Source organism: Amphiprion ocellaris, chromosome 2 (genome assembly GCF_022539595.1).
Source record: "Amphiprion ocellaris isolate individual 3 ecotype Okinawa chromosome 2, ASM2253959v1, whole genome shotgun sequence".
Taxonomy (NCBI): Eukaryota; Metazoa; Chordata; class Actinopteri; family Pomacentridae; genus Amphiprion; species Amphiprion ocellaris.
In genome coordinates, this window is record NC_072767.1 from 18,143,300 (window position 1) to 18,160,161 (window position 16,862).

Sequence of the window (16,862 nt, forward strand, 5' to 3'; positions counted from 1 at the left end):
AAGAAGAAAGATGTTTTAGATGCTGTAGTTTCCTGTTGAACTGCAGTGAGTTATACTGATGTGTGTCCATTATTTCTGTATTTTTGTTGGTTTTGGTACTTTAACATACTGAACACATACATCAATAGGAGGGAAAAATGGATAAAGAGGCTCAAATAGATTAGGTTTGACCATGTTGTTTTGACACGTTTTGTAGATTTTGAATCACTTGCGACTGCTTTATATTGAAGCAAACTGCAGAGGCCGACCTCTGTGAGAGAGCAAGCTGCAAGAATAAATGAGTTTGTCACACTCCAACGGTTTTTAGTGGAGTTTTCCTGTGCGGCCCTCTCAGATCTTAGGGTGCTGTCCGTGGTGCTGATCCTGCTTAACAATCCAGAGCAGATGCAGATCACCCGGATGAAATGCACTGCTGATCTCGTGGGTATTTTCAACAAAAGAAGTGTTGGGGCACAATTAATTTCAAGATTAGCATTAGATATCAACATCATTATGTTCACTTGTGTTCAGTCTGCATCCCCTCTGGGCTCTTTTTAATTGTGGGCCAAGAGACACCAGTTTACAGAAGAGAATGTTTAGCTTTGAGCTTAAAATGCAACTTTATCACGTCAGTTTTCAGTTATTCTCTTCAACATGGACCCACTGACTTAAAGGCCTCAGTACCATCCTTGCTCTTCAGAATCAAACCAAAGTGTGCCACCATATTGATGACTTAAAATTAATCGTTTAATACAATAACCAGACATTTACTAAGTGATCAGTGGCAAACATTACTATTAGCCATTTTAAATATGTTCATAATTATTTGCTACACAAGAACAATTGATTTTAACTTAAAATATTGTCACCAGTTTCTGCAACACATGATAGTATTTCAAGGTAAAAAGCTGTCAGATATTTAGTTTTTATGGGAAAATCCACTTTGCACTATGACCAGCAACAACCTACGTCACTAATAAGGTGCAATTTATAAATCATTAATAGAAAAGCAAAGCAATCTCTATTTTTATCAAAATGTCAAAGGACCTACAGTATTTGAGCATTTGAGATGGATTTATAGGTTCACAGTCTACTGTCTTCTTTTTCAGCATCAATTTATCACCTGCACCTGAAAGGAAACTTCATTTAGGATCTCCCTTTAATCACATTTTCTCTCCCTAAATCAGAATTCAGAATCCATTTATCATGCTTGCATGACCTTTTAGAATTCATAATCCATACATCATGGTTTGCAGCATGATGTATGGATTATATCCTTGTGCTATTTCCATGAGCTTCCAAGACATTTATTGGAGCTGCTGGGGAACTTCATTATGCTGTGACCGTGCCCTCCACATCCTGTCTTTTACCCTCTTACATGAGTAAGGCCAATATCAATTTGGCCTGCATAATATTTGATGGGATATTTGGGCTGCGCTTTCATTTAAAGGCTAACATGCATCATTTCTTGGTGGTGTTCTTGAAAATTCTAGTCCTATTACTCTCTGTGTTTTTGTGGACAGTTTGATTGTCATTTAGTGGGACTCCCTATTGCAGACTTAATGTCTTTGCAAGAGAATACCTAATGTTTTTTATGCATTCAGTGCCTTTTTATGTCAAGGTCATTACATAAAAACCATAAACACAATATGTTCCCAACAGTTTGTACTGAGCTATGTTTCAGTGTCTCAGACCCTAAAGACTGCTATACATGTGTTTGCTCCCTCTTCTGCTCTCACCCGACATGACTAAATAAGATCTGAATATTGGAGGGTCTACTGTCCTCTTTTTACATCATCCTGCTGGTTTCAATTCAATCTTGCAACATATTTCTATCTCCTTTAGTGGGCTGTAAAGAATCTCTATGTATATTACATGCTGGGTATCTGCCACCTAGAACTGAAATTAAATCATGAATGAAACATAAACATGTACCACAGATTATTTAGGGCTGGAACATCTACTTATTTTAAACTTCGTGTCTCTTTAAACTCTTAAGGACCTGTGATCCTTGGTTTTGCCTATGACATATTTGCGGACAAGCTCTCTGAATAATACATGATGATACCAGAAGGAGCCTCACACGAACACATCCCACAGACAGACTCTTCCAGTAGACATGCTTCTGAATTGAATCAGGGATCAGGAGACTTGAAGCATCAACACACTGTGCATGAGTGCGTGTGTGTTATGCTCAAGTCCCCCCATGTCAGCATCCATTAGCTGAGCCAATCAGCTTCCCTAACCTGGTTTCCTAGGTTACGGTCCTCTCAGTCACCTCAGCTAGACAAACATCCAGTTGCTTGTTGGGAATCTCGGTGTATGTCTGTGTGTAAGTCTGCCTTTGTGGGGACAAATTTGAGTCTTGACCCTCTAAAGTCTCAGACAGAGTTCAGATGTGGTTTAAGAGGGAGGTCAGAGTAAGACTTTGATTATGTTTGGTGTGAGGGTTGGGTGAGGTATCAGGGCAATCATGTTAGTCAAGGTGTCATCTGCTAAACCCTCCTCTTACTGAGTTGTAAAGACAACATCACATCAGCCCAAATTTGAGATTCTCTCCATTAGCTCACTGTTTGCTTTAGAATTGATTTGAAGATTTTACTAATCAGTTTTAAAGCCTGTCTGGGTCTGGCCCTGGCCCTAAGCCACATAGCAGAAATGTTGACATTATGCGAGCCAACTGGCAGCCTTCAGGTGGGGCCCTTCTAGCTGTTCCAAAGTTGAGGCTTAGCTTTAAAGGCGACCATGATTCTGCCATCAGGGCCCCTTTTGGACAGACCGGCTTGAGGACATAAAGCTCCCATAGCCTGTGATTTCTTCTTAAAACCAATTGTTTCTAGACATGCTTTAATAGGATTTTGTCTTTTCATTGCTCATCAATGTTGTTGTTCCTTTTTATGGGTTTTATTGCTTTAATATTTTTTTCCATCTGTTCCCTTCTTTTTTTTCAACTTCATCTTTGTCTTCTTGGATGCTGCTTGTTTTCAAAGTGGTGTATAAATGAAATTATCAGTATTGTTATTTTATTGTTTTGCTTTAAGGGCCAGGCACAGTATTATGTCATCGAGGGTCCTTACAAGCATAGATGTACAAAAGTATGCATGTATGGGTGTACAGTATGTGTGTTTATGTTGATAGAATCATGATTTATCAAAACAACTGCCTTTCCTTTAATTAATATTATGAAAGTTTCTTCAGACTAGAAACACCTCTATCCTACTGTATGCTCACAGATCATCACTGCAGCTCATTTAAATGGCACTGTTATTGGTTTGTAGCTTCTCTGTAAATTCTGCCTGCACATTTTGTCTACAACTTTTAATTAGTTTTTTTTCATGGAGTGTAACTGCAGAGGGCAGCAATATGCAAATACTGTGTCCACAGTACACTGCCAGGTATTACCAAAGACAAAGATAAAGCACAGACAGACCTACACCATCATCATGTATTACAAAAACCTGTTCATTTTCTATTATATGGCGCAATACCTTGTCCACTTGATCGATATCTGATATGGCATTTTTAAAGGTTCTTCTATGACAGTGAATCTGCAGTACTCACCCTCAGGTCTGTACTGTGCTACTATGGTAACGGTCTGTCCTGCGTTCTTCAGAGCTGCGGCTGCCTGCTCATGTGTTGCACTGGACAGGTCCACCCCGTTTACCTACACATACAGTACATACACACAAAATTATAACCCAGGGCCGAAATGGTAATAAACGTACAGTGAAATGAGCATGTCATTAAAAACACTGCAGTGGGTCAATAACTAACACATGTAGCAGCTGTGTACTTTGTGAAGGCCTGTTCTATGCAGGAACTCATTTAATGTCAGTACTTGCATACATGAATACATAATACAGTAACTCTTCAGGGACTGACAGCATCTCCACAGTCTAAGAATTAAATCCAGCTTGAGACCTGTCTGAAGAAAATTAAAACCATATTTTATTTCGGTGGAACATGAAACATGGCTTCAACACACACATGCCCTGTGAGCCATTAGTGGTTGTTGGCTGAGTGATGATATGCAAAGACAACAATAACAGGTAAGTGGAATTTTACTTCATTTTCAGATTGCTGGTGACAATGAAAATGAAAGCAAAGATGCATCTGGACTAGTTGAAAGTGTCCAGTTTTAGCTGAAATTTTACATCTGTTCTGAGCTGCATGATTCCACCTTATTAATGTACAGAGACACTTGTGGAAAATAAACAGAAAATGGTTCCCTTTATAGGGCTACGGTGTACAACCTATACAACAATAATAGCAAAATTAGGGCGATTAATAATAGCAATGGTGACAGTAATTGTGTTGCAATTCTCTGTGCACTGGATCTATGACATCATACCGACAGAATGCGGTCTCCCTTTCGTAGTTCCCCACAGAGATCAGCTGGACCTCCAGCAAGAATGAAGGAAATGAAGATTCCCTCCCCATCTTCCCCTCCAACAATGTTAAATCCGAGGCCTGTGGAGCCCCTCTGCAGCACCACCCGCCTGGGTTCCCTGGAAGAAACACAAATCAAACACACACACACTGCATGAGGGAAAAAGATGATGCTACTTACAGTTTTTTGTTTGTTTGTTTTAGCATAAATAATCAGCGTTTTTTTTTTCTGTTTCATTGTGTATGCAGAGACTTGATCAATCTGGCACGGCCAATGACATATTTCAATAAATAATACTGAAAGGATTTTAAAAAGTTAAAATATGGCTACTATATTCAGCAGTTATTGGACTGTATGTATTTACGCTCTAAATGTGTAGAATCTGTAGTGATAAATTGCTCATCTGAGTGGGAGGGAAGGGAATTTGCCATTAAAATGATTCACCATATTCACCAGCAGATGTCAGTACTGCACTTTCTCAGTTTTGCTGTAACACTACAGTCAGCGTGAACACCCCCAGTTGAAGGTAATTCTGTATTGTTCTAAACACACTTCAGACTATTTCATTGTTTCATTCTTTGATCAGTCAACAATGTTTGAATGTCTTAGAAAAAAGGAAACAAAACGACACAAAGGAAATCCAAGCAAGCAGTGAAGCAGCTACTGGACAACAAGTATCTAGTGGTACAAGTTAAATAACTGTCACTGATCTCAGTTTCACAGAATGAGCAATCCAATATGCTGGATCAGTGTCGGGAACCAAACCTGACCTTCCTAAGTGGATTCTGTTTCAGCCACATGTGACATTTCCACATTAAACATTGCTTCCTTGTCGGCGTAATTCAAATCCTGTTACATTCATTGAGGTGGGGTGGTGACTCAGTTTGTAGTGCCACAGAAAACCTTCCCTTCCATCCATGTTGCTATACAGGAAAAAACACTGGTTTTGGTTTTGGTAGACACCCTGAGTTAATGTACTGGAAATGGTACTGATACAGATAAGATGAATTGGAGTATCTGAAAAACAATTGAATGAGTCGTGTATTATTTCTGAATAAGCATCAAATCTCATTTGAAATCACCTGCTTAGAGACAAAGCAGATGTAAAACAACTGTGCTCACTCAATGGCCTTCTATTAAAACCCACAATCCTCTACTCGCATGACTAATCAGAGAGCGAGAGAGAAAAAGATGAAAGATAGAATAGGACAGAAAATAACTGGAGAAAAGAGAAGGGCAGACGTCAAAATGACCATTCTGCAGTCCATCTGAAGCTTATCAGATTTATTATAATCAAAGGACACTGATTGGCCCTGAGGTCTATGACGAAATGAGTCATACTCTGGTAACCACGGTGATGCCAGTCGAGTGACGAGGGCTGTGATAGGCTGTAATCCCTCCATTAAAATGGATTAAAGACAGTAGAGCAGCACTGAGTGTGTATCTGCATGTGTTTGCCTGCGTGTACATATGTGACCTGAGTTTACATGCCAGACAAAATTTGCAGAGCCATCTGCCTTTTTCTGCCAAACACACACACAGTTGCTCATGCAGCAGCAGAGCAAGCAGGGAAGGACAGAGGTCACTTAGTGTATTTGGGACTCTCTAGGACTCTGTTCTAGAAAATGGCATCGAGGACCTCACTGATGGTCACCGAAGACCTCAGAGAAGAACATGAGGCATACCATGAAAAACTACAAGGACAAAACTGCAAAACTGAACAGAATTCCTTCAATGTTTGGCACACACTGCAATTTAAAATTTTCTTTCTTGGTTGACAGTTTTTAATAAATAATGGCGACACTGGTGAAGTCTACTGCAGAAACCATTTGGTTTCACTGTTAAAAAGTATGAAAAGTTGTCTCCCACATAGTGCATGTAAATAACTGGGCATCCAGTACTTGATACATTCAAATATTGTCAGTTGCAAGAATCACTGGAGAATCTCACACAATTCAAAAAGGCATCAAACTAAATTTACTGTTAAGTAACTCGCTGGAGACCAAGAGAACATTGCAGACAGATAGAAGATAAACAGAAATTTCACACTAAAAACTTAAGTCCAGATCCCCACCCCCACGCATATTTAGAGCAGCCTGTAAGTCAAAATTAAAATCACCATCATCCATTGATGCTACATATTTACTCTCTAGTTCCACTGCTTAAAAATTACAATTAGATACACATCTTGAGTAAAATATTCAACGCTAAATATTTCCTTTTAACGTAACACAGCAAGTGAAAAATGCATATTTATAGATGATTATAGATGAATCATGGGTAATTTTTTTATACCAATAATTGCCTCTCCCTTGTGAACCCAAAGAAGCTTATTTTTTGTTTCTATTACATTTTTACTCACTATGGGCATATTTTCCACTGCAACATAAAATCCTGCATCTCTATGGAAACAGCACAACCATTGCTTGAAGAAAGAGAACTCATAAATGTCGTTTGTGCATAATGGTACAAGTTTCTTTTTTCTTTTATTATTTTTTTTTACAAAACTAAAAAAAATGGAAATCAGCATGGACAACATGGGCCCACGGGTGTTATCAATATTAGACAAAAACATGCTAAACGTAACTTGTACAACTTGCCCTACTGTATCTCAACCTGTCTAGTTTTTTTATATATATATATATTTGCTTTTTTTCTGTGTAAACACAGTCTGCAGTTCAGCCAAAAAGTCCTTGAGTTTTAATGCGACTGTTGGTCACAGCTGAGTCACTAATAGCTTTTCAGCTGCACTGAGCAGCACAGAATTTTCTGTTTTTACAGGACTTAGTGCCAATAGTTTTATGTTTCGGCAAATTTTTAAATGGCAGGTGTAGAATGAAGTTATTTTGATAAATACCACAATTTTAAGAATATGTTTGGTTGATTGAACCGTATGTCACACATAATTAGTTTAGGACAATCAGAAAGTTGGAAATGTTAAATATACTGTAACATGCCTTTCCATCCCACTGGCAAGTGTTCAGGTTCAACATGTAGTCAAAACTTAACTGTTCTTTGAAAACTTCTTTTGAAAAGATGAATTTAAAAATGAATAATGTAATATAAATGAATAGCTTAGATTGGTAAGGGTCAGAGTTAGAATGCTACCATATGTCTCTAGTCCTGTCACAGAGACATCTTTGTTCCTGATTGTCAAGACAAAATGAAATGTGTTTTTGTGATAAAGCAAGGTCTCACCTGGGCACATCATCCTCTCCAGTCATGGCCCTGGGCAGCGGGGAGTATCTGGGTGTGGTCAGTGGGGCGGGGCTTACAGACTGGCTGCCGCTCATATAGGGGCTTATATGGTTGTCCTGATGTGGGGAGTACGCTGCAGAAAAACACACACATCATTTTTTCCTTACTTTACCTTGATGTTTACAAAATTCATTTACTTCTTGTGAAATGTCACTTGTTCAGGTTCATGTTCTTACTGTACTGGAAACACTGTCATCCTGACAGCTCACACTGTACTAAAACACACATGTAGCGAAATGTACTGCGGATATATTGAGATACGATGGTGTGATATATGCTGCTTGGTAAAGTGTTAGATTCAGAGCAGTGATAAATGACATGTTGTTTGATAAAATGCTCATCTGGAGTGATGGCAAGTGGCAGTAATCCAGGGAACCAAATTTACCCAGTTTGATAATCAGAGTGTTATATAACAAATAAACTGTCTGGGAGATGTGATCATTGCAGGATATATTTTAAATATGAATAGAGAGATTTCTAAGTAACTTCAGTTGCTTTTAAAACTCTCAAACAATGTGTGACGACAGGGAGGTTTAAATTTATTTTTTGTTTTGGAGATAACTGCATCATTATTTAAACTCTTCCAGGTAAATTCAGGTATGTAATGATAACGGCACTGGCAATTATCTGGTCTCTAATAAGCAACGTGGGATAGTTTATAACATCTGGTATCTAGAACTGATACATAGCAAGGTTTATGATCAACTTCAGTAAGTGCACTGAACCAAAATTTCCTGGAATTTTTGTCCCGTGCAAATCAGTTCCTCAGTGATTTTGGGTTGTGATTTTCTTCTTCTCTGCACTTTGTATCTGCCACCTTCCTGCTTGAGAGTCATGGAGGGTTTGGCAAAAGTATGAACATCATCTTGGGTGCAAATTCAGGTAGATACATCATAATGTCAATAAATCTGAGCAAAACAAACTCTCCCTATCCTTTGTGAATATGCCAAACAGAATGACATAGAGCAGTCATGTCTAAATCACAAGGTCCACAGATACTACTAGTCTTGTCCAAATGTGCCCGGTCTATGAACTGTTACTTCACACCTACATGGGATCCATCACCCTCATCTTTAACTGGATCTCTTTCATTGTTTTACATGAAAGCTCATTTTACTCTCTGGCCCTGTTTTACTGTACCTCAGTGTTTGCTCTCCCTCTTTAGCCTCTTTCTGTAGCTTGTCTGTTTTAAATCAGTGACTGAACACGTTACCTTGATTGGTTGTTTGTATTAATGATGCTCTGGGATTTCATGACTCACGAGTGAGTCGCTCTGAGCAAGAGCCTTGACTCAGCCTCAAGCAGTAAACGGGAGCTTTCTCTGTTTGTGGGAGCAAAATTGCCAGTTTTGCTCCTTGCTGGTTTGTTATCACTCAACGCCATCTGGCTCGGAAATGTTCACCATCTTGGTTGCAGTGATGTGTGCAACATTCACCAGAGCACTGTTCGACTGCAAGTCGAAGAAAAAGCAAGAATCTATACAGTCTGATGGAGGTAGAATTTCACTAATGTTTGTTATGCAATCAGTGAAACCAAACCATTCGTTTTCACTCTTGTCTCATGGTTAAATCACGAGAGCTTCCTGGTGTCTACTCACAATTAGTGACATCGGGTGGAGGGAAGTTGTCATTGATAAAAAGGGAGGTGTGTTTGGCCACACGGAGGTACACAACGTCAGGAGTTGACTTCAGTGCAGCCACTGCCTCTTCATGAGTGACCTCTTCCAAACAGGAGCCATTTACCTGGAGATAAATCAGGACTGTGTTAGTATCTGCAGACATGCATAGACACACAGAAAACACAGAAACAACACAAATGTACACTGGAAAGCCACGCCAGCCTGGAACAAAAACATACAATGGATGCTATTTTAAAAATGGTAGCAATTTTTTAATTTAGCAACATTGTGATTAAATATCTGCTAAAAAAAGTGTGATTACTTAAATGAATAAATTCAATTTATAGCATTTAATCAATTATGCTATTAATGATAACATATCCAAAAACTTGTCAAGACAACTTCTTATGTTTTATTGTATTTCATTTTCATTTATGGTTGCTGAAGGCTGTGATCTACATGTGCACTTTGCATGATGAGATAAAACAAAAAAACACGGGAGACCAAGCTGGGGAAAGATTGAAAGATGTTTCTTACAGCAACGAGTTTGTCCCCTATTTGTAGCCGTCCGTCTTTGTGTGCAGCGCCTCCCTCAATGATTTTAGTCACATAGATGCTGTTGTCACCAGGGACATGTTGGTTTCCAACTCCACCGGCTATACTGAATCCTAAACCTGAGAGAAAACATCAACAGGTCATAGCTTCTTGATGTAACTTCTGGGTGACACCAAGGATTTTCCTAATTTCTTTATTTTTTGCTGTGTTTTCTCACCTTTTGGCATTTTTACCAGTTCTGACAGAACCAAAAATATGTAAACTTAACCTTCTCATAGATTTCATATTTCATAGCTTTAAGGGTTTTGTTTGCTCTATGATTCTGTTCATTCCCATGCTCAATTATATTACTAGATCTTTTCTTCACAAACATGCGGACTTCTAAGAAGAAATTTCAACACTGACCCCCATCTTACATTTTCACTTTTAATCATCACCAGTCTTTATTTCCACATTTTTTCATTGGGCAGTCAGTAAGTAGTAGAATAGCAGAAGCATGTGAACTCCATTAAATTGCTTTGAAACTGAAAGCCAGCACTTAAAGCTCACAGTTACTGTTCCATTTTCAATCCAATGTGTTGGAATGGTGCAATAACACCAAAATTACAGTATATCTGCATTTTACAGACACCACTATATGATGTGGTTGTAGTGTTGTCTTGCCTTTGGGTCCTTTGACCAGCTTGATATCCATGATTCTCTCAGTGATGCTCCTCCTGCGTCGTACACACAGTCTGACTAGACCTCCAGCCTCCTTCAGCGCCTCCACAGCCCCGCTGTGGGTCACCTCCCTGACGTCTGTCTCGTTCACCCGCACTATACAGTCATTCACCCTGCACAGCAACATCACGCACAGCAGAGAAGTCATTTGAGTGGCATCAGGAGATAAGTAGGGAAGAAAAACAGACTCTACAGTTGCACATTCTAAAACTAGACAGAGGGAGAGCAAGCCACACAAAATGACTTTTTAAGCCGTATTTAAGGTCCTTCAAAATGTTCACTTAAGGAAAAGACAAAAGGACATATGACTATCTATTATACGTGAAATGAAGTGAAGTAAGACTCTTTGTTGAAAATGCCTGGTTCAATCAGACATCTTCTGCTAGTGCCTGAAGCTCCTTTATAACCAGCGGTAGTTATGTACCTTGGGAAAGGGCAAAACTGTCAAGGGCATAACATTCAATTTCTGCATTCTTTACTGTAAGCACAATGGTAAACTTAACTGGTGAAGTGAAGTGAAAAGCTAGTCGACCATTGAACTGTGACAGGAGGTGCACCCCTCACAGCACTCTTTAAAAACGTTGTTTGTTTGCTGTTGACAAAAGCATTCCTGTCTGACTTCAGTGTTTTGTAACAATAATGCCACCTGGTCGATCACTGCGTCACCAGCAACAATATAAGGAAACAAGTGTGATGCAACACGTTGGAGCACTTTTGCTGCATTTTGAACATGGAAGAGGAAATACAGCTTTATAAATTACTTGATGGCTACTAATCCGTTCTGCACACAATCAAATACAATTACTTTTATGAGCATTTGATTTAAGATTGTGAATTTCTGGTTAAGATTAGAATTGTGAGGGTAAGAGTTAGAGTTTGGCATGCAGCAGCTTTGGTGCAAGGAGCACTACTAGTCAACACTTTATCCTAACACTTAAAAACAAATCTGTGCCTGTGTTTCTACCTGAGTCGTCCATTCTGGGCTGCGGCTCCTCCAGGTATAATCTTGGTGATGAAGATTGAGGGGTCCTCTCCGATGTGGGGGTTATCAGTCCCTCCAGCAATACTGAAGCCCAGGCCTGAGTTACCCTACACACACACACAGACGTAGAGTGTTTTAATGGTGAAAATAAACATCATCTGAGCGGTGACACTGGATTTAAAAGGTCTCTTGTGGTGTGTGAAGCTAATATGACCTAAGATTGATGAGAATGTTACACTGATTTTATAAAAATGTTGCTCCACTGTATCCCTCTCACGACAAACCAGATCATTTATTATTTATCCAGACTAGAGATATGTTTTGACAATACACTATACTGATGATTTCTAGCAATAAATAATAGAAAGGTCACTAAGATACAGTTATATAAGACGCTAATGATCGCATTGGAATAATTTGTGAATAGGATCAAAATGTTTTTGAGGCCAAAACTTCACACAATAAATTACTACACTACATCTAACACACATTAGCTCGTCAAATCATAGCTATCAGTCAGAGGCATCTCACATCTTCTCTCATTGCTGTTTATTACCAAGCTACATAAAAGATCTCCCCAATTCTGACTTCTTGGCAAACTAATTTAGACTTTGAACAAACAACATGTAACACATCTGTCTCCAAATATTGCTTATTGCCAAATGGCACATAATGGATCTCAAATTACCTGATAACAGCCACTGCACTCACTCGCTAATGTGCTGTCATTGGGTTTAAAACTAGTGTAATGTCTGTGCCTGTGTTTGCGTGTATGTCCATAGTGTCTTTAAAGCAGATCCAGTCAAGCAGACAGAACCAGGTCACAGGAGAATAGAGCGAGAGAGAGACACAACCTCAGGGGTGAGAGAAAGGGGAATATAATGAGAGAGGAGGAAGGAGGACTGGGGAAGGAAAGCAGGGAAGGATGGACAAGAAATAGAGTGGATGGGGAAAGAGGGTCAGCAGAATCTGACCAATGGTCTGCCTGAGTACAGGGAAAGCAGAAAGATGAGATGGAGATAAAGATATAAAGATAAGTGAGCACTAATAGGACTAATACAGGCCAGATGGGAGTTGTATGACTCAATTATTATCTGTGTTTTGCAACCTCATCTGGTTTATGCTTTGGTTTTAAAGGATTTTTACTACAAAACAAGACATTTCAACAAAGGAATAGCAAAAAGCACCCGGATTTTTAAAACATATGATAAAAAAAGAAGACAATCGCAACTTACTTCAGTACACTTAATTTATCAGTAAAATGTCTGTCAATCTAAGATAGCGGCAACATACTCACTATCCAATACTCATGTAAAGAAACAATATTTTTGGTTGTGAATGTGGTTGTGTAAGAACACATCATTTCTTGCAAGAAATAAATGAATTTCATTCTTTCTAACTTCTTAAAGTGGGCAGTACATCTGTACATCAATCAAGACTGAGCAACATTTTAATTTATGTCTTATAAGAGCTGGTTGTTTATGTTGCCTGCTCTTACTAAATGCATGAATTTCAAACTATACTTAAGGGTGTAACTGTTCATTAAAATAAAACATTTAAATCACATTTTAACAGGTTTATTTGAGTTCTTAAGTTTTGTTTTCATTTTTTTCACCCCTGACAGCACGAATGATGTTTTAGTTTGTCTATTTCAGAATGTCCTGAGATGTATTGACAGTGTGTATAATAGAACTGCATGTTAGTGGTGTGTTTTTATTGTGTTTTGCATGTTTACCCGCTCCAGCGTGATTTCCTCAAACTCATAGTCTGCTTCTGTTCCATTGGCCTGTTGGAGAGAAGACGAAGAGGAGAAAAGAAAAATGTGAAAACTCATAGCAGTGCTGAAAAAAGTACTAAAACCCTTAAGTCAACTAAAGAACTATTAAAATACTCAAATTACTCCATTACAAGTTAAAGCCATACATTCAGAGCACAACTACAGTAAAAGTGCAGGAGTACTAGCGAAATACCCTCATGGATGTATTATCAGATTGTTAATACAGATGCATCAACATGTTACGCATCATTTTGGCAGAAAAGAAGGAAAAAGCAAAGAAGGAAAAAACAAAAACTAAGAAAAAACTAATTTGAACTTCAATCTTTTTGCTGACTTACTAAATCATTATATTCATTTGACCTCCAACACTTAATGAATTGAACGTTAATGAAACTTTCAGAGGGATTTAGAGAAGAAATATCTTGTTTGTGGAACTGCTAAAACCTGATATACAGTAAGAATGGTGAAGAGTCCCAACTAGATATTGCTTTTAATATGTCAAAAAGACTCAAAGCTATTTTTTTAATACAACATTTGCATTTTCAAAGCTTGACATGTATTTTTATGTAAATTATTGATTTGAAAAATCACCAGTACTGTATCTGTCATGTAAATGCAGTGCAGAAAAAAACATTTACTGAAAGGACAAGCATAAAGTCACATAAAGTAGAGATATTCCTTTAAAATATAAACCTTAAAACTGAACTCAAGGACAGCCTTTGAGCAAATGTAAAAGTAAAAACACTGAACCCTGGTCATCATGAAAATGTTTAAATATTGCTGAAGTACAGATTTGATTCTTCTGTACAGCTTTATATGATTCAAAATTTCTGCATAATGTTTTGCTCTCTGTCAAGCCAGTTACTGCTGGTAATCCAAAGCGTGAGCTTATTATCTGATCATTAATGCTCTCATCAGCTAAAACAAGCTGCAACAAATATGAGGAGTACAGAAATATGAAATTAGACAATTGATTATTTATGAATGACGCATGAATCCCAGAGATTAAAGTCGTAATGCGTGCTTAATGATGATGTATCTCTGATGTCATATTTAAGAGCATCCCTGATGAATAGTCCATGGGCCAATCACACTGCTCAGCCTGGACGGCCCGCACTATAAAACACATTAACATCCACATTTTCTGCCTGAATGAAAAGCACACAGAATTAAATCTGATCTGAACAGACTATTATATATTTTGTGTTCCACTCGGTTTATACTGGGAGATGAGTGTCTTGTTCCAGATACAGCTGCTGCAGGCACACACACACACACACACACACACACACACCCACACACACACACACACACACACACACACACACACACACACACACACACACACACACACACACACACACACAGCAGTCAAGTAGCATCCCAATGGCCCATGTAATCCCCTTGGCTGTAATCTGTGTCTCTGTGCAGCCAGATTAGTTTAGAATTTGAATTTCTGTCATTTCAAACAGAGGGCACAATCTTCCATCAGCCACCATGTGCAGCGTTTCTACTATTATCAACCAAACGCTCTGTTTTTATTCAGACTGGACCATGACCATCATCATTATAAGACAAATTACTAAACATTACTTTTAAAAAAAGCGTATAATTTTTAGAATTAAACATCACTCCTGTATAATTTAACAAGCATCATCAAATTAACATTTCCACTTACAAGGTTATAGGATTATCACAGTTAGAAATGCAGCCGATGCTATCTACTACTAACCCTGTAAATGTGTGTTGAAATACATTTTTCCACTTTTAAAAAAATAATTTTCCTCATTTTTAGCTCCCACGTAATCTTGGCTCATAAAAGACTCAATAATAATGAGCATTTTTTTTCTGTATTTGTGAGCCATTCATATTACTGTAGAAGAGAAAAATGGTCACCAATAACACCAGAAAACTAAGAACTGAATTCTGTCTGAGAAAAATCTTTCTCTGTCTGTGTTTTATTTCCTTTTCAATTCAGCAGGGAGTAATTCCACAGTAATTACATAATAAACTTATCTAACAACGCACGCTGATTCTCTGTGGCAGCTGGCTACCAGTAAAGTGACATCTGGATCCATCTAATACTAGACGGAGTGTTCTTTCTAAAACTAGGATGCTATCATCAATGAGCATATTTATTTGGTAGAAACACTGAATTCACCGCATGTTTCTAGTGGATGCTTTAAAAAGAATGCAAGTCTTTTCACAGTAAAATAGCCTTTGACTTAAATAAATGACAGGCTTATTGTAGCATTTGGATGCTCAATATGAAGTTATAAATCTACTGACTACACTGTAAAAAGTATGTCACAAGTCTTGCAGGAGTAGAAGCTTTTTAGCCTTGTGTTGAGGTGCTGTGTGAAAGATGTGTGAGTTGACACACTCAATGTATCCACACATGAATGCTGTGGAGAGACATTAATCTAGACGGTTTATTTTTGTCCCCTCCTTCCCTTTGTCCCTTCACACCCTGTAAGTTCAATATGATTGCAGTGATCGTAGTGTTTTTAGTGTATGTGCTATACAATAATACAATTATATACTATAATATTGACAGCATGGCGCAGGTTAAAGAAAGGCCAAGCATGACTCCATGCAAGTAACTGTAGTATTGGATTTGAAATTGCCATGAACAGTACAAATTTTCTCTTCACTGTGTGTCACAAAGTGGATTACATCACTTTAACACAAACATGACGAATGAACAATGGACACCACATTCATCTACCATTACAGTATTCAACAGGCAAAATAAATTCGAAGACTACAAATAAACTCTTACACAGAAGATATTTATGTCAAACTACTTCAATACCTCAAGTTGCTGCATATCTTTCTCCCTGTACTGTGAACTATAGACACAAAAGGTTAAAACTAAACTTCCAATGGCCTACACACAAAAACTGACAACTAATTTAATGTCATTCTTCAGTCTGTGTGATTTACTTCACTTAGTGCATCTTAGGAAACTCAAAGCAGGTTTATGGACACAAAAATGTCTTGCGTGAAGATGTTACAGCATCAGCAGGGTGCAGGTGCAAAGTGGTAGGGCTCAAACAATTACTGCCCTGGACAATTAGCGAATTTGATATTCAGCATTTTTCTGATTATTGGTATAGGTACTAAAAAAAAAGTGTTTCAGACAAAATAAATTAATTTAAAAATGTGCTACTTTGGTTTTGGTGCAGCCACTGCTCTCTGTCTGTTGCCACCTCTGTGGTTTCGAACAATGTCCCGCCCACAGCACGACCTGATTGGTTACATGTCATGAGTAACAGCCTATCAACACTGAAGAATAAATGGTGAAAAGTTCTCTATAAAATATATATAAATCATAAATACACAAACACATTTCCTTTTGTGTTGGTGTATGTGTTATTCTTAATTTGTCATTTTAACTTTTACTCCTTTTTGTCCTTGAAGACCAGTTGTTGGCACTGAAAAACAATATTGGTCGATCTCTATTAAGTACACAGATGTTTAAATCTGCTGTCACTGTCATTTTTGAAGCAGTACTCACATATGGAGGGGTGTCAACGCTGTCGGTGTTGACGACCACTGGAGGCGGGTTGGCCTGCATGAA

General features: G+C 38.2%; 1 protein-coding gene across 12 annotated transcripts in view; it reads right to left on the reverse strand.

Annotated features, from left to right (window-relative positions):
• The window catches only part of LOC111580207 (discs large homolog 1-like protein), a 127,937-nt gene that overhangs the window by 36,509 nt on the left and 74,566 nt on the right, over positions 1–16,862 (reverse strand). For all 12 annotated transcript variants that reach the window (XM_055015703.1, XM_055015701.1, XM_055015702.1 and 9 more), the window contains 9 exons: positions 16,800–16,853; positions 13,238–13,288; positions 11,485–11,609; positions 10,464–10,633; positions 9,783–9,919; positions 9,225–9,369; positions 7,568–7,700; positions 4,331–4,487; positions 3,541–3,643 (listed from right to left, as the gene is read on the reverse strand). In XM_055015703.1, coding sequence (XP_054871678.1) covers positions 3,541–3,643; positions 4,331–4,487; positions 7,568–7,700; positions 9,225–9,369; positions 9,783–9,919; positions 10,464–10,633; positions 11,485–11,609; positions 13,238–13,288; positions 16,800–16,853 — 1,075 coding nt within the window. The remainder of the gene's footprint in view (positions 1–3,540; positions 3,644–4,330; positions 4,488–7,567; positions 7,701–9,224; positions 9,370–9,782; positions 9,920–10,463; positions 10,634–11,484; positions 11,610–13,237; positions 13,289–16,799; positions 16,854–16,862) is intronic.